Here is a 24202-nt window from a genome sequence, read left to right as displayed (position 1 = left end):
AAATATTGCATAGCAAAGAATCATTATGACATATCATCTTAAGCCATGCTTCTAGAATCCATGAATATCAGCAATGACATTACTTCAAACACCATTTCTCGTTGTTGACCACGATATCGAACTTACGTTCAGCTAACCTACCAATGATGTCCTGTCCCTGTGGCTTCTTGAACCTTTTCAGTGATGAGTTCTATTGACGATATGCACGAGACATGAACTGCCCTCTTTATAGTTTGTTAGACACATTCTGTGAGTTTGTGATGTCACTCAGACCTTTCTTCGATATCATCTTTGCATAACATTTACCTCACTGGATTTTGGGAAGTTCAGGCGAGTTGCAGTTGTGCAAATAGAAAGATTACCGACCTGACATTCAATCACAATCCCTCATTGAAAAGGTTCTGATCCATAACCCATACCGGTTCCTAACATGCTACTACACAGGCATATTCACAATATTTGTATTGGTATATCTGAGCTAAATGCATACACAGGAGACTTCTGGCACAACACAATACCTGTGGAGGAACTTCCAGATAATTTTGGACATAGCATGTATGACCAAACTTACCTGCTAATAAAATGAACTGGTCTATGGCCAAGGCAACACTGATCAAGTATCTTCTAATCAGAGGAGGACAATGAATACACTATACTAGAAGAGAAATTCTATTTAAATATATTATAATTATACTGAAAGATATTGTAAATGTATGTTCAAAAAACAGTTATGTAGAACCAAAATACAAGTGCAGGAGGAAGTTGAAATGCAAGATATGATTTTTTTTTGTGGTGAATTCTTGGTCAGCTGTGTGTGTATAGCAAGTGTGCTTATGTCCCATGTTTGGCTGTTTGGCCACTGGAGAGCTTGTTGAGAAATTGTTCAGAGGGGGGAAATACCCTTGCATTATAATGAAATTTATATTATAAAAGGCTGTAAGACTTCGGTTACACTAGATGAATAAAACAGTTAATTGCATAGCCATAATACATATTTTAACAATACCTCTGGTTTAGTTTATTTTACAGTTAAAATTGCACAATTAATGCAATTTTTTTTTTGTATAGTTCAATAGAACAGTAAAATCTATAATAGAAAAAGATATGAAATAGCTTCATTGATATCAATTAATACTGATTAAATAAATAACAGTCATCAACTTAAAAGAAGATAATAAAAGAAAACGAGAGGTCTAACTGCACCTAGGATAGGTGGAATAGGATGAAGGCATGTCTGCCAGGAGTAAAAGGTGATATTGTTGTACACATTGGCACTAATGATATTAAGAGTGGGAGATCAGTGGACTTGCGTAACAAGTACAGATCAATGTAGAAAAAAAGTCTCAAGTTAAGGTTAAATTTGAGTGTCTGCAATTCTGCACAGGCACGATAAGAGGGGGTGTATGATGAGAGCCTTGCAGCCAATTCAGCCCTTGAGAGATTATGCAAGGCTCGTTACTTAGAATTTGTGAGATTGTGCCAGGCTCAAGGAGTAGAATTTTTCTCAGCCTTGGTCTGTGCTTGTTAACAGGAGAGACTGCTTCTAGAGGGATGAGATACACTTAAATAGAAAGGGTGCAAGAATATTTGCTGATGCTATCGAGGCAGAGTTAGGTGGGTCAGAAAACTGCTAGCTTGGGGGGGGATACACGGACTAATAGATTAACAGTAGCTGCTGGCAGAGATGAAAGTGATTCTTGCACTGCTTCTATTGAAATGCAATTGAGGAACAGCCTGGAAAGCAAGGCAAGGGGATTTCCAGGACTGCTGGGAGTCGTAGTGAAACAAGTAAATATATGGGCTGTGTGAGGGTAACTAAGAGTAGAAACAGGTGCATGTATACTTCCATGTACGCCAATGCTAGGAGTATAGTTAATAAATTTGATGAGCTTGAACTGCTAGTCAAGACATCAAAGGTAGATATTGTTGGGATATCAGAGACATTGTGTCACACAGACGTAAGCAGTGCAGAATTAGAATTTGTGGAGTACAAAGTGTACAGGAAGGGAGGAGGGGCTATGCTGTTAGTTAAGAAACATAAAATCTAAGGGAGTGCATCCAATTGATGTTGGTGGTCAATGCAATGTTGATTCTTGTTTGGTGACTGGGGAAAAAAAAAAATGAGAGTAGGCGTGTGTTATAGGTCTAATGAAGCTGATGAGTATAATGAGCTATTGTGCAGAGAAATAGAGTGGGCCAGTAAATCAGTTTGTCTTATAATGGGGGATTTTAATTCCCCAGAGATTGACTGGAATTTGTGGGTTGGTCACTCACACACTAGCAGGCTTTTGTGGATTTATTGGATGATTTTTTTCTAAATCAGCATATTAGTGATTCTTCATGCATTAAAAATCTGCTGATAAAGGAACCACTAGGTGGCAGTGATCATAGTGTGCTGAAGTGGGATTTCTTCAAAGAGGTAACTACCATCAAGGATAAAGGGAAGGGTTTTTGCTTTCGTAAAGGTGATTATGGTGGTCTGAGACAGTATTTACATTCTATACGGTGGGACGAACTGATGATGTTACCAACAGCGAATTCAAAATGGGAAGCATTCTGATAATTAATCTTGGAAACTACTAGGCTTTTCATACCAACTAAGAAATATTGTTCAAGATTTAGGCCTAAATGGATGTCAGATGAATTAATTAGACATGTGGCAGAGAAGAAAAATGCATGGGATACATATAAATTAACAGATGACACAGAAGCCTATGATAGATATAAGCTGGTCTGTAACCAAGTCACAAAGGAGGTTAGGCAGGCAAAGGCAGATTACGAGAAATCTTTGGCAAAGGACGCAAAGAAAAACAACAAAGAGTTCTTTACTTATGTAAACTCTAGAAGGAAGGGATGAATCAGATTGGTCCACTTGATATTGATGGTTCAACTGTTGATGATCCTGCTCAGGTAGCTAACAAACTAAATGAATATTTTGTATTTACATTCACACATGAGGAGTTATTTAGGAAGGGGAATGCCAATGTGTATTAAACTCTGGCAGTAGGCTAGATAATCTTGCAATAACTGAGAATAAAGTGGAGGAGAAATTGTTGAAGATATTTATTTCTTCTGTTGAAGATATCAATTTCTCCTCCATTTTTGAATGGAGGAGAAATTGATAAGAAAGGTACCTGAGTTGGATGGAATCTATCCAGTTATATTAAAGGAAGCAGCAGAGGAAGTAAGCGAACCCTTAGCCATAATTATGAGAGCTTCCTGGACTCAGGGGAGGTACCATTGGACTGGAGAAGTGCAAATGTGACCCCAATCCACAAAAGAGAATCAAAGAGAGATATAGGTAATCACAGACCTGTTCGTTTAACTTCTGTTTCAGGGAAATTAATGGAGGCACTGGTTAAAGGTGCATTGCAGGATCATATAGACAAGATTTCAGTTATTGCTCGGACACAGCATGGGTTTGTTAAGGGAAGGTCTTGTCTGACCAATTTGACTGGATACTATGATGTAGTCACAAAGGAACTGGATACAAAGAATAATTTTGATTTCATATATTTGGATCTTAAGAAGGCTTTTGATACTGTTGCACATGGAAGACTGCTGCACAAATTGGAGCAGTGTGGCATTGGAGGAAAATTGCTGCTATGGATAAAGGGATAGTTGAGTAGGAGAAGACAGAGTGGTAATCAATGGACACTGCTCTTCGTGGACTAACGTTATTAGTGGAGTCCTCCAAGGTTTAGTGTCGTAACCATTGTTGTTTTCTGTATTCATTAGTGATATTGATGATGGTATATCATGGCTTAATGTCCAAGTTTGCAGATGATACGATGGTCGGCAAGGTTGTTAATGACACTAACGACAGTACGCTGCTGCAACAGGATCTAGAAAAGTTGAGCAGATGGGCTGAGAGGTGGCAACTGAAGTTTAACATTGACAAATGTAAAGTACTGCATATGGGAAGCAGTAACCCCGGAGTAACGTATCAACTGTGTGGTACTACACTGACAGTGATAGAGACTGAAAAGGACCGGGGGGTAATTGTGCAGTCAGATATGAAGTTTTCTGAGCAGTGCCGATGGTCTTCAAGAGTAGCTTATGGTGTCTTTTCAATTGATATACAGGAATTTTTCTAGCAGGGATAAGGAGGTGATTATCCCCTTGTATAAGACAATGGTCAGGCTACACCTTGAGTACTGTATACTGGTCTGGAGGCCTCATTTTAAGAAGGATGTAGAGCTGGTGGACCAAGTACAGAGAAGGGCAACAGGATTAGTGAATGGAACAACGGGTTGCTCTTACGAAGAAAGGCTTAAGTTTTGCAAATTAGTGTCTGCAGGCTAGGCACCGGCGAAGTGATCTGATTGAGGTGTATAAAGCCTAGAATGGTTTGAGCATGCGCAATGCTGATGGGATTCTTCCTCTTGCTCAGAATAATCGTCTGAGAGGGCATAAATTCAAATTGAGTCAAGTCAGTTGTAGGATAGATGTGTGGAAGCTTGCGTTTAGCCAGCAAGTGGTTAATTGCTGGAACAAACTTCCGTCTGTTGTTGCAGAAGTTGACACTTAAATAGATTCAAGGCAGAACTAGACAAACATTTGGAGCAAGTGGATGTGTGGAATTAGAAGGTTTTTTTTTGTTTTTTTTTTGGCTAATAGTAGTAGTAGTAGTAATAGTAGTAGTGGCATGTGATGCAAGAAAGCAAATGTATGAGCTTATGCAGCATCAGCAAAAAAAAAAAAAAAAAAAAATCACACCATTCCCTCCAAATACCTGTCCAGTTCCTCCTTAAATTTATTCAACCTATCAACTTCCACGACAGATGGAAGTTTGTTCCAGCAATTAACCACCCGCTGGCTAAAGGCAAATTTCCGCACATCTATTCTACATCTGTCCTTTCTTAATTTGAATTTATGCCCCCTTAGGTTCGTAATCTGAACAAGTGGAAGGATCCCATCAGAATTCAGCGTGCTCAACCCATTCAAGGCCTTATATACCTCAATCAGATCACCGCGCAGGTGCCTAGTCTCCAGCCACTGCAATTTGCAGAACTTAAGCCTCTCTTGGTAAGAGGATCCCTTCATTCCTCTCACCAATCTTGTTGCCCTTCTCTGTACACGCTCAAGTAAATCTACATCCTTCCTAAAATGAGGCCTCCAGACCTGTATGCAGTACTCAATGCGTGGCCTGACCATTGCCTTATACAGAGGGATAATCACCTCCTTTTCCCTGCTAGCAAAATTCCTATATATCATTGACAAAACCCCATGACCTGCCCTGGCAGCCTGTCTACATTGCTCAGAGAACTTCATGTCTGACTGCACAATTACTCCCATGTCTTTTTCATTTTCTACCACCTTCAGTGTAGTACCACACAGTTGGTACGTTTCTCTGGGGTTACTTCTACCCATATGCAGTACTTTGCATTTGTCAAGGTTAAACTTCAGTTGCCACTTCTTAGCCCATCTGCCCAAATTATCTAGATCCTGTTGCAGTAGCACACTGCCATTATTGTCATTAACAACTCTGCCAACCTTTGTATCATCTGCAAACTTTGACATTAAGCCTGATATACCTTTATCAATATCATTGATAAATATACAAAACAACAGTGGACCTAACACCGAACTGTGTGGGACTCCACTAATAACATTAGTCCAAGAAGAGCAGCACCCATTGATTACCACCCTCTGTCTTCTCCCACTTAACCATCCTTTTATCCATTGTAGCAACTTACCCTTAATACCATTGTGCTCCAATTTGTACAATAGTCTTCCATGCGCAACAGTGTCAAAAGCTTTCCTGAAATCCAAATATATGATATCAAAATTATTTTTTGCATCCAGTTCCTTTGTAACCACATCATAATATCCTATCAAATTTGTCAGACAGGACTTTCCATTAACAAACCCATGCTGTATCTGAATTATTGCTGCAGTCTTGTCTAGATGATCCTGCAATGCTCTATAAGCTTGCTTTCTTGTATCATGTGCCTTTGCTAATGCTATATAAGCTTGCTTTCTTGGCATCGTGTGTGCTTGTTAACAGGTGAGAAACAGCTTCTACAGAGGTGAGATACACTTAAATATAAAGAGCCCAAGAATATTTTCTGATGCTATCGAAGCAGTGTTAGGTGGGTTGGAAAACTGCTAGCTAGAGGGATACACAGACTAATTGATTAACAATAGCTGCAACTAGAGGTGAAAGTGATTTTTGCACTTCTTCTATTAGAATAAGCAGCAGCCTGGAATGCAAGTTGCTGAGGATTTCTAGAACTGCTGGGAGTCATCGATGAAGAAGTAAATACATGGGCTGTGTTCGGGTAACTAAGAATAAGAACAGGTGCATGTATACTTGTATGTACAGCAACTAGGAGTATAGTAAATAAATTTGAAGTGCTGTTCAAGCCATCAAAGGCTGATGTTGTTGTTATATCAGAGAAATGGTGACACACACAGACTTGCTTCTTGAACATCATTGTTGAATATCATGCAGAAATGTAAACACTGCATGTTCTTTTTCATTTTTCTATATTTCAAGTACAGCAGCCATTTGGTTTAATTAACTAATGTCAACAAAAGTATATAGCATCCTGTAACAGAATAAGGAATGCAGAATTTGAATTTGTGGAGTACAATGTGTACAGATAGGAAGAGAAGAGGGATTATACTGTTAGTTAGGAAACTCATAAAATCTAAGGCAGTGCACCTAGTTGACATGGATGGCCACAGAACTACAGAATGTCTTATAATGCAATGCTTGGTCAGTTTCACGTGACATAAGCAGTGGGAAAGCAAAAATGAGAGTATGAGTTTGTTATAGGACTAATGGGTAGGCCAGTAAATCAGAATGTTTTATAATGGAGGATTTTAACTTCCCAGATATTGACTGGAACTTGTGGGTTAGTCACTCGCACACTAGCAAGACTTTTGTCAATTTATTGGATGATTGTTTTCTACAGCAGAATGCTCGACACAGCCAGAGGGAGTAATACTCCCTCTGGTTACATCTTGGTTTCATTATCAGCAGTGATTATTAATGCATTTAGAATCTGCAGATAAAAGAACCACTAAGTGGCAGTGATCACATTGTACTGATGTGGGATTTACCTAAAGATGTAACTATCATCAGGGATAAAGGGAAGAGTTTATGCTTTCACAAAGATGACTATGGTGATCTCAGACATTTTTTTTAAATTCTCTACAGTGGGACCAAATAATGATGTTACCAACAACAAATTCTAAATGGGAAATATTCTGGAAAATAATCATTGAAGCCACTAGGCTTTTCATACCAACTAAGAAATACTGCTCAAGGTTTAGGCCTAAATAGATGTCAGATGAACTAATGAGACTAATGGCAGAGAAGAAAAATGCTTGGTATACATATCAATTATCAGGCAACACAGAAGCCTATGGTAGATATAAGCTAGTCTGTAATCAAGTCATAATAGTAGTTAGTATTAGTATTAGTAATGGCTGCATGGTGCAAGAAAGCCTATGGCTTATGCTGCACCAGCCAAAAAAAAAAAAAAAAATCCGAACAAAACAATGATAAAAACAAAAAAAAAATAAATAAATAACTAAATAATAATAATTAATAAATAAAAAAAAATAAAATAAAAAGGAAATTAAACCTATCATCCTATGCGCTTCCCTTACCCGAAAGTACTATCCAGATGACCTTTGAATTTCCCCAAACTGTCGGCCTCTACCACCCATGAAGGCAACTTATTCCAGTAATTTATAACTCGCTGGCTAAAATAAAACTTCCTGCAGTCCAATCTAAACATTTCCCCCTGTAACTTGAATTTATGTCCCCTAGTTGTAGCATCATTTATAATCTTGAAAATTTCGTCCTCATTCATTTTACTGATGCCTCTCAGAGCCTTAAACACCTCAATCAAATCTCCTCTAAGGTGTCTAGTTTCCAAACTCTGCAACCCACATATTCGAAGTCTTTCTTCATAAGGACGCCCTTTTGCCGATCTCACCAGGTGAGTTACTCTTCTTTGCACCCTTTCAAGAAGCTCGATGTCTTTTTTTAGGTGCGGTCTCCATACTTGAACACAGTATTCCAAGTGTGGTCTAACATAAGCCTTATATAATGGGATTATCACGTCCCTATCTCTACTTGCAAAAGTTCGATAGATCATCGATAGGACACCATGGGCCTTCCTTGCAACCTGTTTACAATGTTCAGAGAATTTCATGTCTGACCGTATCGTAACACCCAAGTCCCTTTCCTCCAGTACTGGGTTTAGTTGAACTCCACCAAGTGAATAAGTTTTTTTGGGATTACTGTTTCCCAGGTGTAATACCTTACACTTTGTTGGATTAAAGCACAGCTGCCATTTTTCTGACCATTCTTGAAGTCTATCTAGGTCTCTCTGAAGAAGCTCAGCTTGACAGTGATCATTAACTACTCTACCAATTTTAACATCATCTGCAAATTTAGACATCACGCCCTCTATCCCTTCATCAATGTCGTTTATGAAAATTAAAACAACAGTGGTCCTAATACTGATCTTTGGGGAACCCCACTTCTTACATTAACTCAAATAGTTAGGCAGATGAAGACAGATTATGAGAAATGTTTGGCAAAGGATGTAAAGAAAAACAGCAAAGAGTTCTTAACTTATGTAAATTCTAGAAGGAAGGGGGATGGATCAGATTAGTCCACTTGATATTGATGGTTCGACTGTTGATGATCTGCTCAGGTTACTGACAAACTAAATGAGTATTTTGCAGCTAAATTCGCAAATGAGGAATTATGTAGGGAAGTGGGGGACAGAAGTTTATCAAACTCTAACAGGGAGCTAAATGATTTTGTAATAACTGTGAGGAAAGTGGAGGAGAAATTGTTGAAGTTAAAAATAAGAAGGTACCTGGTGTGGATGGGATCTATCCAGTTATATTAAAGGAGGTAGCAAAGAAAGAAAGCAAACCTTAGCCCATAATTATGAGAGAATCCTTGGATTCAGGGGATGGCCCCACAGACTGGAGATGTGCAAATGTATCCCTAATTCACAAAGTGGATCAAAGAGTGACAGGAGTAATTACAGATCTATTAGTTTGACTTCTGTACCAGGGAAAATAATGGAGTCAATGGTTAAAGAAGCATTGCAGGATAATCTAGACAATACTCCAGTTATAGTTCAGACACAGCATGGGTTTGTTAAGGGGAAGTCTTGTCTGACCAATTTGATTGGATGCTATGATGTGGTCTCAAAGGAACTGGATGTAAAAAATAATTTTGATATCATATACTAGGACCATTGTTGTTTTCTATATTTATCAATAATATTGATGAAGATCTAACAGTTTAATGTCGAAGTTTGCAGATGGATGATAGATGATGATGGATGGTGGGCAGGGTGGCTAATGACAGTAATGATGGTATTCTGCTGCAATAGGATCTGAAAAAGTTGTGCAGATGGGCCTGAGAGGTGGCAACTAAAGTTTAACATTGACAAATGTAAAGTATTGCATATAGGTAGCAGTAACTCAGAGTAATATATAAACTCTGCAGTGCTACACTCATGGTAGTGGAGAATGAAAAAGACCTTGGGGTAATTTAGCAGTCAGATATGAAGTTTTCAGAGCATTGTAGACAGGCTTCCAGAGCAGTTCATTGTCTTGCCAATGATATACAGGAACTTTGCTAGCTGGGATAAGGAGGTGATTATCTCTTTTTATAAGGCAATAGTCAGGCTTCACCTTGGGTACTGCATACAGGTCTGGAAGCTTCATCTTTGGAAGGTTGTAGAGCTGCTGGAATGAGACTGGTGAGGAGGACAAAGGGCTGCTCTTACCAAGAAAGGATTATGTTCTGCAAAAGCAGCATCTGGAGACTAGGCACTTGTGAGGTCATCTGATTGAGGTGTATAAGGCCTTGAATGGTTTGTGCAAGCTCAATGCCAATGGGATTCTTCCTCTTGCTCAGATTACGCACTCGAGAGGGGCATAAATTCAAATTGAGGAAAGGGAGTTGCAGAATAGATGTGCAGAAATTTGCATTTAGCCAATGAGTGGTTGATTACTGGAACAAGCTTCCATCTGCCATTGTAGAAGTTGATAGCTTAAATAAATTCAAGGAAGAAGTGGACAGACTTTTGTAGTGAATGGGAAGTGGGTTTTTTTTTCTGTTTGGCTAATGCTGTATAAGCTTACTTATATCATATGCCACTACTAATATTCTTTTTTTTTTAAGTCTCTTTCATGCTACACACACACACACACACACACCCCTACCGTTAATATCTGGACAGCACTCTGTTAATAATTGGTCACATCCTACCCAAGCACCACTTTTCAGACACAACTATAAATATTCTTGTAGGCCTTTGAGGAGACCGTAGTATGATTGTAAATGCAAGATGCCACAATCAGCAGACTTCCAGTGAGGAATAATAATGGAGTGCCACATAAACAATCCATCTGTGCTATTGGAATATCACTGTAGGCTACTGACATTCTACTGTGTTGGCTCAGAATATACATGGGGCAGTGAACACAGAACTACAGCAGTGGAAGTGCACCTCATCAGTGGGCCGTATATGGTCAATAGCTGTTGTGTTGTTTCCATATTTTGCTAAAGTGAATCTCAAAAAGCAAATTGCTTTTCTTTGTCACTATCTATCAGGGATGCATCTGCATTTTCTAAAGATATAGTTTTAAATCTTGTTGAGAAATGCTTAAAGTGGATGTTTGTTTTAAACTTAACTGTTGTGTCAATCATTTGACAGATTCTTTTGGCTAGGAATAAACACTTCTATACACATGCAATATTTTTAGGTATCCTCACAAACTTCTTTCTGCCAACTTCTTTGTAGATCCACAGAATCAGATTTTTCTACTTCCTTGCTAACCTTGAAATTGTTGATCTTCCTAGATCTTTTCTGCAACCAAAAGCAATGAAATAAGAATACTGATCTAATGGAAAGATCAGCATTTTGATCAGCTTATTGATATTTATGTGGAGGGGCTCCTACTTTTATTTTTCAGCTCATTAAAAGAAATCTGTATTGAATAGGGCTAAAATCACTCCCATATGCCATATGCCTACCGAAGACATGCATGTGAATACTGCTGAGTTGGCAGTAAATGACAGGCTTGTCCCTCCCACCCATATATTGTTTTATTCCTATTTAATTGGTATATTATAGTATTTTGATATTTTTATTTCAGATGACTACTACCGAAGACACTGACTCTTGTAAGCGATTGGGTGTGGAAGATCAGTATCCCTATGCCAGTCTTGCTTGGGACCCATCACAGCTAGCATACTTATACCATCATGCAGCAACTACCTGGAGCAAAATGTCAGCTTTTAAACCATTAGTTCCATGGGTCACCAAAGATGGAAAGCCTGTATATCTTTCAGCTTCTGAGTTGTCTCCATTAGTAAAAGAAAGGTAAAATTTGTGGAACAAATTTTAGCAGTCAGTTTTTCATAATACTTTCAAACAACAGTTTCAGTTAATTTTGTAACTGTAGTAAAGTTCTTCCCCACCCCCATGCTCAATTGGATATTATTACAGGTGGCACAAATAAGAGGTTATAATCTACTTGCATAATATGATTCACTTTATTACATTTAAATAATTTGGATGATTAGCAGTGTCATCAATGTCTCAGCTAGTAATGATTATTCTTTTGCAAAGGACGTTCTGAACAATTAGTTAGTAGATTTACTTTGTCAGTATTTCAATTAGTTAGTAGATTTACTTTGTCAGCATTTCAATTAGTTAGTAGATTTACTTTGTCAGCATTTCAATTAGTAATGATGATTCTCTCATTAAAGACATTTTGAATGATTATCAGTATTTCTTATTGTTCTTTGAGGAATTGTTTTAAATAATTTTGTTCAATCAAATTCAAAATTGGCTTTTAATCATGTAAATTTTTATCATTCACCATTTACGTATCAGATATAATATTATTAATGTTTATAACAACACTGGTCAACAACATTTGGTTTATTTTACATTATTTTTGTGTTTACATTCCAGTATATTTTTATTTTCATGCTTAAGTTCAAATATGGGATGAAAAAAGTCCATAACAAGAATATTGTTTAATCATTTCGAAAATAATTGGTTTCTCCTTTTTTTTTTTTTTTTTTTTTGCAGGTTTGGAGTGTGCGTGTGTTTTATATATATATATATATTCCCCCCAAGTTTTGTCCAGTTTAATGCTGTACTATAGTCATTATAAGAAATAGTTTTTTTTAAATATACCTTCAATTTTATTCACTTATGTTCTGTTCTGTTTCATATTCTACATTAACACATAGTTCACGGGAATTTACAACTAACTGCTTTGACAATTAGTTGTAAACTGAAACTGCAGAGGCTTCCATCCCGCAGTGGATTAAAAATGGCTGGTGATAATGTTTTGACAATAATAAAATCATTAACTTTATTTAGCAGGCACAGTCTCAAACCACAGCCAACTCAAACACATGTGCTACTGAACCCCTGCACTGACCACTTGACTACGTGAGGCCAGTGGTTTAGCTAAACCTCCTCAAGTGCAATTATTTTTTTAATATACAGCCTCCAGGAATTATTTTTTAATATGCAACCTTGATATAACACACCTCTTTATACCATAGTGTCAGATATACCATGGGTATGATCATATTTTCCCTCCCAAAACAAATTATGAAAAAAAAAAAAAGTAATGTGCTCAAAGAACTAGCAATTTCATATTGGAAACCAGAAAAAGTGAATACTGTGTATACTTGTATCTACTGTATGTCCTACTACCATATTAGAGGGGAAATTAGCAAAAATTTGGGTTTATATTTGCTTCAATATATTCAGAACAGACACTCCCCATCTTATGTAATACTCGACTTACGGAAATTCGACTTTACATAAGTTTTTGCTGGCCGATGCAAACTTAAAAAAAATCGTGGAAATGTATTTTGCATCCCATAGGAATAAATGGAGGTATCATGAAAATATCGTAATATAAACCCAATAACACTTTAGTAACGAATAGTAACGAATTTTACTTGTATTTGTATTTGAATTTCAGTTGATAAAGAGACTCGTTAGTCTCGAAAGCTACTGCCTGTTACTTATTAGTATATTTTACATTAAACTGGGTTATAATCTATATTTTGTTCTCCCAATAACACTTTTTTTTTTTTTTTTTTAATAATTCGTTCCAAGACCTCAGAAGTTGAAAATTTCACTATATAACTAAGCTATTTATATCTCTAAAAGGTCATTTTTATAATGTAAATTGCACTACACTTTCATCGTTATCATATGTTCCATTATAAGAATCAATTTTGAATGCCTTAGTGATATTTTTCTAAAACACATTTCTGGAGGTCACTACCATAAAACAATTTGCACTTTAAGGTTTATTGAGCTTTTCTGTTAGCGCAATCTGTTATAAACACATAGTAAATTCAATCTTATTGCATTTGTGATAATACCAATAACTGGGATTCTGTGTGTTTTTATGTTACGGTATTGTGGTGAAATGAGTTCCCTTTCACTGAAATCTTCAATCATATAAAAAACAAATTTTCAGAATCTTCTCTTCATTCCTATTTACTTATTACAATGATGAAGGGAAATTGACCAATGGAAAGTGCAAGTGGTGGCAGTGCTAGGAAACGGAACAAAATTGATTTAGAAATGAAAATGATTAACAAATACGAAGCAGGACAAAGAAAGTTTGTCACATAAAATCCAAGGAAGTGAAACCAGTTGACATCGCTGGACAGTGCAGTGTCGAGTCAGTTTGGTGTGACATAAGCATTGGGAGATCAAAATTGAGAGTAGGAGTGTGCTATAGGCCTAATGACTCTGATGAGTATAATAAGAAACTGTACAGGGAAATAGAGAGGGCCAGTAAATCAGAGAGTCTTATAATGGGGGATTTTAATTTCCCAGATATTGACTGGAATTTGTGGGTTGGTCACTCACACACTAGCAAGGCTTTTGTGGATTTATTGGATGATTGTTTTCTACATCAGCATGTTCGGGAGGCAACTAGATGGAGTAATACTCTTGATTTGATTATCAGTAGTGATTCTTCATGCATTAAGAATCTGCAGATAAAGGAACCACTAGGTGGCAGTGATCACAGTGTGCTGAAGTGGGATTTACTCGAAGAGGTAACTACCATCAGGGGTAAAGGGAAGAGTTTTTGCTTTCGTAAAGGCGACTATGATGGTCTGAGACAGTATTTAAATTGTATACAGTGGGACCAACTGATGATGTTACCAACAGCAAATTCAAAATGGGAAGCATTCAAAGAACTTATCTTGGAAGCTACTAGGCTTTACATACCAACTAAGAAATATTGTTCAAGGTTAGGCCTAAATGGATGTGAGATGAACTAATGAGACATATGGCAGAGAAGAAAAATGCATGGGATACATATAAATTAACATGTGACACAAAAGCCTATGATAGATATAAGTTGATCTGTAACCAAGTTACAAAGGAGGTTAGGTAGGCGAAGGCAGATTACGAGAAATCTTTGGCAAAGGATGCAAAGGAAAACAGAAAAGAGTTCTTTACTTATGTAAACTCTAGAAGGAATGGGATGAATCAGATTGATCCACTTGATATTGATGGTTCAACTGTTGATGATCCTGCTCAGGTAGCTAACAAACTGAATGAATATTTTGCATCGACATTCACACATGAGGAGATATTCAGCGAAGGGAATGCCAGAGGTGTTTTCAACTCTGGCAGTAAGCTAGATAACCTTGTAATAACTGAGAATAAAGTGGAGGAGAAATTGTTGAAGATAAACACAAGAAAGGCACCCGGGGGTGGATGGGATCTATCCAGTTATATTAAAGGAGGCAGCAAAGGAAGTAAGCAAACCCTTAGCCATAATTATGAGAGCTTCCTTGGACTCAGGGGAGGTACCCATAGAACGGAGATGTGCAAATGTGACCCAAATTCACAAAGGAGGATCAAAGGCTGACACAAGTAATTATAGACCTGTGAGTTTAACTTCTGTTCCAGGAAAATTAATGGAGGCACTGGTTAAAGAAGCACTGCAGGATCATCTAGACAAGACTTCAATTATAGCTCAAACAGCATGGGTTTGTTAAAGGAAAGTCCTGCCTGACCAATTTGATTGGATACTATGATGCAGTCACAAAAGAACTGGATGTAGGGAATAACTTTGATATTATATATTTGGATCTTAGAAAGGCTTTTGATACTGTTGCACATGGAAGACTGCTGTACAAATTGGAGCAGTGTGGCATTGGAGGCAAATTGCTGCTATGGATAAAGGGGTGGTTGAGGGGGAGAAGACAGAGAGTGGTAATCAATGGGCACTGCTTATCGTAGACTAATATTATTATTAGAGTCCCTCAGGGTTCAGTGTTGGGTCCATTATTGTTTTCTGTATTTATAAATGATATTGATGATGGTATATCAAGCTTAATGTCCAAGTTTGCAGACGATACAAAGGTTGGCAGGGTTGTTAAGGACACTACTGATGCTATGCTGCTGCAACAGGATCTGAAAAGTTGTACAGATGGGCTGAGAGGTGGCAAATGAAGTTTAACATTGACAAATGTAAAGTACTACATATGAGAAACAGCAACCCCAGAGCAACATATCAACTCTGTGGTACTACACTGACAGTGGTAGAGAATGAAAAGGACCTGGGGGTAATTGTGCAGGCAGATATGAAGTTCTCTGAGTAGTGCAGGCAGGCTGCGAGTGTAGCTCATGGTGTCTTGTCAGTGATATACAGGAATTTTTCTAGCAGGAATAAGGAGGTAATTATTCCCTTGTATAAGGCAATGGTCAGGTCACACCTTGAGTACTCTATACAGATCTGGAGGCCTCATTTCAAGAAGGACGTAGAGCTGCTGGAACGAGTACAGAGAAGGGCAACAAGATTAGTAAATGGAACAAAGGGTTGCTCTTACGAAGAAAGGCTTAAGTTTTGCAAATTACAGTGTCTGGAGACTAGGCACCGGCAAGGTGATCTCATAGAGGGGTATAAAGACTTGAATGGTTTGAGCATGCTCAATGCCGATGAGATTTTTCATCTTGCTCAGAATAATCACCTGAGAGTTCATAAATTCAAATTGAGGAAAGACAGATGTAGGATAGATGTACGGAAGTTTGCCTTTAGCCAGCGGGTAGTTGGTTGGTGGAACAGACTTCCATCCTTTGTTGTGGAAGTTGATAGCTGAAATAAATTTAAGGCTCAGCTGGACGGTTATTTCGAGTGAACGGAAGGGTGAAATGGAAGTGATTTTTTTTTTTTTTTGCTGATGCTGTATAAGCTTGCTTTCTTGCATCATATGCCTCTGCTAATGCTAATCTATTGCACGGGAATTAGGTCTCACTGCTTCAACAGTGAATACTATTTTAAAGGACAGTGAACGCATAAAAGAACGTGTAAAAGGATCGACGTATTTAATGATTTAAGATCAACAATGATTACAAAACAGCATTCAGGTGCTATATCAAAGATGGAAAAGCTATTAATAATATGGGTGGAAAATCAGATTCAGAAGCAAGTGCCCTTGAGTCCAATAGCCATTCAAGCAAAAGCAAAAAGTTTAATAGATTCAAGCATCACGCTGGTTTTCAAAACATTAAAGTATGTGGTGAGGTCGGTAGTGCTGACTCTGCAGCTGCATAGAAATTTTTTGATGTGTTGGAAAAAACCTCTTCTAAATCTCCACAGCCCTCAACTGCTGCAGTGGTGTGCTTATCAGCTGGAAAGTTAATTCTGGCAACAATGCTCAAAAGGTAAAACTTGTTGATGTTATGCCTGTTTCCTCTCTCTCTTTTTGTAATTTTGTACACTTTTGTAATTATTCCTGCACATGAGATAAAAAAAATTGAATAAATAATTCTATTTACATGTTCGTCGAACATTTCTTTTTTGCTTCAATCAAATTCAGCACAAATAGTTGCGAGTGCTGCATAAGCATTTAGGGAAATTCCAACTTACGTAAAATTCGACTTATGTAGTATTCCACAGAATGCAACCCTTACATAAATCGGGGAGTGGCTGTATTCAGTTTCAGAGTAATTTTTGTGAACAATGGGATGCATCACACAATAATTACTGTAGCCATCCAGTTTCTCCCCTCAGCTAAAAATGCAATAAAAGAATATTTGTGAAACGCTAATTACAGACAGTTACTGCTGAAGGGGCATATGTCTACTGTTCATTACATTAATTGCAGAGTAAATTTTTGTAAACAACAAGCGTATGATATCCTTTCTTCAACTAGAAGTTACACTTAGGATAGCAAAAACTACTAAGAGCTAAACAAGACAAAAATATACATGAAGTGAGAAATGATTTATGGAGAAATCATGTGACTTCACTTTGGTACATTATCACTGAAAGAGGTATCATGCAATATTGGATTAGCGTGGGAGAAAGTAAGCCCAACCGCAATTGAAAACTGCTGGAAAAAATGTATTGGAAAACAAGAGATCACTAATTACATGAGATTACCTTGAATTAGCAGAACAAGAAGCAGAGACTGATTGAATTGAAGTGGATGTGGAAGCTCCAGTTTCACATTACCTGAGTTAGGAAGAAATCATAGCCTATGTAAATAGTGGGAAGACAATCGACAAACAGAAGGTCAGTGAGTGACATAGAAAGTGACTCAGACGATAATGTAGAAGACTAATGTGAGGAAAAGCAACAGAAATTAATAAATATAATAAATGGATATTTATTATCAGTTTAGTAATGTTAGAAAGCTTAAAGTAGATAATTATGATTTGTTTATTATGAATGAGAAATATTGGTCTGAAGCTGTCTTCTGGAAGAACTATAAAGTATACATGGTTGATTTTACTAAATCTGAGACAATGGAAAAGCTAATTGAACATTGATCTTGGTTCCTTGATGTATCATCTGTTTTGGTTATAATGCACCTTTTCATATGGTACTAGATGTGATCATTTTATTTCATATTATGTCTATATAGTTCACAGTCTGAAAACCAAGAATTCTCCCTTCTGAGACAGCAAAGTATAGCCCTAGTTGAAGATTCCTTTAAAAATTTCTCTAGTCTCCAATGGGATTCAAATCCAGACTTCTCCAAACAAATAACAAGTAGCAAAGCCCACTATACTATCATGAGGATGACAGCAAACTTTTGAATTTGATGTCTTTTTGAAGCTGTGCTTCATATTCCAGGAACTCTCAATGTAGTTGTTGGGAATGTATTTCTATGGTTTGAACTTTTAGCAAGGAGCGGAATACACATATAGCAAAATCCAAAGTCGCACCTGTTAGAATAAATGTGAGCATGAGTGAGTCTCTTGACATTAGACCTGTGGAATGTAGACTGTGTTGGTAACTCCTGTGCTGTAATCTTATGATATGTTTCAGTGTTGTAGTTATCTAAAGTTAATGCAATTTTATTTTATATTCATTCTAAATATTTTTGTTATCTCTTAGCTCACCCTGATAAGTTAATTTTAAATTATTATGATATCATAAATGAAATTTATAATACACTAACTTAAATGCATTTTGCTAAATTTCACCACAGACTTATTTTAGCTTTTCTTCTTTGCAGTTTTGACAGTCACCTTCAATACAATGTTTTTGGGACTAGTGCAATACAAAGGCAAAAAAGGTTTTTAGTAACTGAAAGATTGGTTAAACGAGATAATGGTAATTACATAGTAGATTTACAAAAAGATGAACAAAATGTGGAAGACAATTCTCATTCTTCCTTTTTAGATTCTGAAGATATTCTTTCTGATTCAAGCTTCAGTACACTATCTGGTAAGTTGTAATTAAGTTAATTTTTTGCTATTATATATTTACTTATAAAAATCATAATACCTTCTTAGCTGTTTATAAACTTTCCCTTGATTTACTTTGATTTACAGGATGGTCTCCATCTGTAACATAAAAGCTGGAAGTTATTTCATAGCTCTTTCTTTGTGAGTGTAGCCACCATTCAGCATTCATTGGCTGGAACAGAAAACACATTTAGTATCAATTCATAAAAGAAAGAATTGGAAGTGCTTTGTTTACTAAAATGCCTGGCTATAGATAGATTAAATTCATCCCACATGCATACACATAGTTTGTTTGTCTGCATGCAGGCAATTGCAGGATGAACACTATATTGCTAAAAGTAACTGGACCATACCCAAGGATTTGTGAGAAATGAACCATATCAACCATAAAAATGTTCGGAATAGGTAAAAAAAGTAACTGTTCATGCTAGAAGTAAGCAGATTAATGAAATACAGTAGATGGGTTGACTCCCGTTGGAAGTTACTGAGCTTAGTGTGACTTCCAGTGGGGGGGTCAATATAGGGTGCCAAATTGGCAATCAGTCTATTCATGCCACTACAGAAAAACTGCACTCTAGATCGATGGTGGCTGGCGTAATTACCACCTGAACAGTGGTAATTACGCCACAGAAATTGATGGAGGTGGGATGGCCAGATGACACTCAGAAGAGTGATATATGGATCCCATCAGTCCTTGTCAAATACTGTCAACCAATATTTGGAAGGCTACAGGAAATGGTATTAGGACAATACATAGATAGCTGCTGCACACAAACCAAATATCACATTATGCAATGCACGGTATCAACTTGCTTGGTGCACCACCTGTTGTGATTGTCCCCTGTAATATTGGACAGCTGTGTTATGGAGTGACAAATCATGGTACACAGTTTTCTGATATGCTGTCCATGTTTGAGTCTAGTGGATGCCTGGAGAATATTATTTACCAAGCATTGGCTAAACTGTGACATTTAGCAGAGATGCCATCACTGTTTTAGGTTTCTTCTTGGCAATTTGGGCTTGAGCCATTGGTTGTTGTTTCTGGAACAACAAATGCCATACTGTACAAACAACTGGATGATTCTGCTCTTCCTATGCTGTGCCAGCACTATGGAGAGGGGGAACCTTTTTCTGTTTCTACAGACTTCGTTTAAAGACAGAGTATGCAAAAGCTTCGTTGGCCTGCCCTGATTCCCCAGCCTTAACAGATAAAGCCCAGCCAACATGGCCACAAATCATTAGCTGAATTGACTGACATGTTGAAGGTAGAATGGATAAAAATACCAACGAGGATAGTGTGTAATTAAGATCAAAGTTTGGTTGACATGTTATTAAATATTGTATCAGTGAAAGGTCCTTTGAAATATGCAGGTGTCCAGTTAGTGTATGTTATGCTGTGCTATTTTAGAGATATCATTGACAAATAAAATAAAAAAATCTACTCAAGACCAAGTTTTCTTGCTTATGCTCTCTGTAAATATCCTCACTTAAAAACCAACAATTTGAAACAAGCAAACAGGTATTTTTTTAAATTAATTAGTCTATTAATTCTCAAGTATATTATGCCTCTTGTATAAGTGCACAAGTGGCATAAAAAATACTTGGGAATAAATACAGCAGGCCCCCGTTATAACACGGTTTGCTTTACGCTGATTCGCTATACCTCCGTTCTTATATTAAAACCAGTATCTGACTATAACGCTGTCACAGATCACTATAACGCTCTTTTACAGATTACATTTTTGACGTATTTAACGAAATCGTTTCATTTGATGGAGTCGATAGCTTGAAAATGAATAGCAAAACAGCATTAAAACGTTTCCCACGCCGACTTGAGAAATTTTCCCACACTCAGTGAAATTTTCTCACACGCTAATTTAATTGCAGTACAGTGACTTCTTACGTAGTTCCGAGATCAACATTTTAAAAAATGATCAAGTATATTTCTCGTAATATTTGCGTTATATGCATTTATCCGAAGTCTAGTCATCACTCAGTACAGTATTAGACATTGTGCGTAACGGACAGTTTACTTGAACATTGTATCATAATTAATTCAACCAATGCAGTTACATTTTTGAAGAGCTAATAAGGAATGAAAAAGCAACGACGTCTGGGCGCAGTATGAAGACTATTAATGTAAGAAAAAGACTGAATTTGAAAATTAAATTAGACGTTTTGAAGCGAATCGATTCTGGTCAACGACAAGCGGATGTGTGCCTTAATTTAGGACTTGCAACTTTAACTGTAAGAACAATTATAAAAAAATAAAGAATTAATTTTAGCAGCGGGAAAGATAGCTGTTCCACTGCAAGCAACTAGGACTAGGCCGGCTATTAGGATTGAAATGGAAACACTTTAATTTTATTGAAGATAATATTCCAATGCAGAATTCAGTTAAGTTAAATATTAAAAAAAAAAAAAAAAAAAACGAGAGAGAGAAAGAAAGAAAGAAAGAAAGAAAGAAAGAGATTAGCCAATATGATGATCTGAAGAAAACTCGCCTAAAAAAAAAAAAAAAAAAATGTGGAACCATTTAAAACTGGTAAGGACTGGTAGAATAGATTTAAAATCCAGGGAGAAGCCGCTAGTGCAGATCAAGGAGCCGAAACTTTCAAAAAAGAACTTGTTAAAATTATTGAAGAGGGGTATTATGTGTTATACTTCTCAACAAGTTTTTAACATAGATGAAGCAGGACTTTTGTGGAAACGAATGCCTAAAAGAAGTTTCATATTGAAAGAAGAAAAAACATGCCAAGTTTCAAAGCGGCGAAGGATCAGTTGACTTTATTGTTGGGTGGTAACGCTGCGGGCCATTTAAAATTAATACCCCTTTTAGTTTATTTGGAAGAAGGCCAGAGTTCAACTCAAAATCCACACATTTTTCATGATTAAATTCATCCATTAAATTAAATCAATTAAATTCATTATTTTAATTGGAATTTTAAGTTTACTTTTGATACGCAAGTAGTTACCACATAATTATACGTATGTAATGCAGAATATTTTATATGTGCAAATATTTGAATATTAAATATTTTGACCGACATTTGTGCATCTTTTCATTACCGTTTATTATTGATTAGGAAGTATCCTGTGGCACCGACCGCAGCTCACAAATACATATGTTACCTTATGGGAAAGCTGCGCTCGCTTAGCACAGATTCACTTAGCGCTCTGTTTTTCTGAAACGAATGATCAGCGTTAAGCGGGGGTCACCTGTAGTCTAGAAATTTTTCACCTTTTTGAATTTCTTGGGATTAGAAAAGATGGGATAATCCATCCAATCTTTTCTAATCCCAAGAAAATGATGCAAATAATTGAACACAAAAAAAAAAAAACCTTCTTTTTCTTAATTAAAAGCAACAAATACAAAATTCACTTAATAATCTGTGCAGATAAGATCCCAAAAATAAGATTTTGATAATTGTTGGTGCCCTTTCCTTTTTTTTTTTTTTTTTTTTTTCAGGGAAATAACTTTACTCTTCTCATAATGCAGATATATCTTACAACAAATATATTGGGGGTATAAAAGACAAAAGTGCAATTATAAATTACAGAATGATAGAAGTAAATAATTTATATAAACTAATGAAATTTGGCATGGAAGTATATTATGTTATAATGCGTAAAGCATGTTATTTCTGGAATGTGCAAATTTTATGTTTTTATGGTTTGTTTTGCCTGTTTGCTTGTTCTAAAATAGGTTTTGTGTCTAAGGGAGATGAACTGTTGAGAATCCCTGTTGTACATATTGTGGCAGTACTAGTGTTTGGTTTGACAACTGCATGCAAATAATGTTCTCTGAGCAAAGGAAATATGTTAATTTCAAGAAGTTAAGATACATGTATTTTAATATCTAACTTCGTAAAATAAATAAATAATAAAAAAAAAAAAAAAATATATATATATATATATATATATATATATGTGTTTATTTAATTACTTTTTTTTATATATACACTACCATACCACTTTGAACAGGCGAAGATTTTATGGCTCCAGCAAATAGAGAAGTTTTCGCTTTTTTATTGACTTAAATTGGCACATTAATTTATTTTTTAGAGCTGCTTTATATTCCTAGTAACAATACTCTAATTTAATTTGAATTTAGATAGAGATTTTGTAGATTATTACTTAGTATCGGTAAGGGTATCAAATTCACGTGTTGGACAAGTTTGGCAGCTCCTGCTATCGCAAAGTTTTTAACTATATTTTGCCGCTTTATTGACTTAATTGTTAGATTAAATTATTTTCTATAAGTAGCTTATAGACCTAGCAAGCTCCGTGGTTTATTTTGAATTTAGATAGTGCGATTTGGAAATTAAATTATACCTCGTGTCCGTACATTAACCATTCATAACTTGCCGCCATTTTTATACGATCCAACTTGTGCACCGAACTAGATAGCGTAAGGTTTAACAGAAAACTAGTTAGCGAGTATAGTAGTATCAATTAATCAGTAAAATTTAGTAATCTTATTAAATTTCATTGTCAATTGAATTATACTTTTTTAACTAAATAAATATAGCCACCTAGTTTTTACAACCGTAACATCATAAATCAATACGTATAAGTTGACAGGGGATAAGAAAGTCATATAACACAACTCGGAGATAATATTCATTACCAAAATACATACATATAGTGTTATAACTGCATTGGGATATAGGTTTAGGGTTATTTATATTTTGTACTGGAATTTTTAGCATTACCCTTAGTAGAGGCATATTGATGCAAGAAAGCAAGCTTATGCAGCATCAGCCCCAAAAACAAAAAAAAAAAAACCACTCCCATTTCACCCCTCTGTTTATTCGAAATACCTTTCCAGCTGAGCCTTAAATTTATTTAGGCTATCAACTTCCACAACAAGGGATAGAAGTCTGTTCAACCAACCAACTACCCACTGGCTAAAAGGCAAATTTCTGCACATCTATCCTACATCTGTCTTTCCTCAATTTGAATTTATGCCCTCTCAAGTAATTATTCTGAGCAAGAGGAAGAATCCTATCGGCATTCAGCATGCTCAAACCATTCAAGGCTTTATACACCTCTATCAGATCACCTCGCCAGTGCCTAGTCTCCAGACACTGTAATTTGCAAAACTTTAGCCTTTCTTCGTAAGAGCAACCCTTTGTTCCATTCACTAATCTTGTTGCCCTTCTCTGTACTCGTTCCAGCAGCTCTACATCCTTCTTGAAATGAGGCCTCCAGACCTGTATAGAGTACTCAAGATGTGACCTGACCATTGCCTTATACAAGGGAATAATTACCTCCATATCCCTGCTAGAAAAATTCCTGTATATCATTGACAAGACACGATGAGCTACTCTTGCAGCCCATCTGCACTGCTCAGAGAACTTCATATCTGCCTGCACAATTACCCCTAGGTCCTTTTCATTCTCTACCACTGTCAGTGTAGTACCACAGAGTTGATACAT

General features: G+C 36.5%; 1 protein-coding gene across 1 annotated transcript in view; it reads left to right on the top strand.

Moving 5' to 3' along the window:
* Snoo (Sno oncogene) overlaps positions 1-24202 on the top strand; it is a 90810-nt gene that overhangs the window by 42401 nt on the left and 24207 nt on the right. The window contains exons 2-3 of the mRNA XM_090372223.1: positions 11152-11378; positions 18530-18741. Coding sequence (XP_090228349.1) covers positions 11152-11378; positions 18530-18741 — 439 coding nt within the window. The remainder of the gene's footprint in view (positions 1-11151; positions 11379-18529; positions 18742-24202) is intronic.

This window comes from Mastigoproctus giganteus, chromosome 4 (assembly GCF_048544385.1).
Source record: "Mastigoproctus giganteus isolate SK-2022 chromosome 4, ASM4854438v1, whole genome shotgun sequence".
NCBI lineage: Eukaryota > Metazoa > Arthropoda > Arachnida > Uropygi > Thelyphonidae > Mastigoproctus > Mastigoproctus giganteus.
This window is presented reverse-complemented; position numbering and strand designations above follow the sequence as displayed.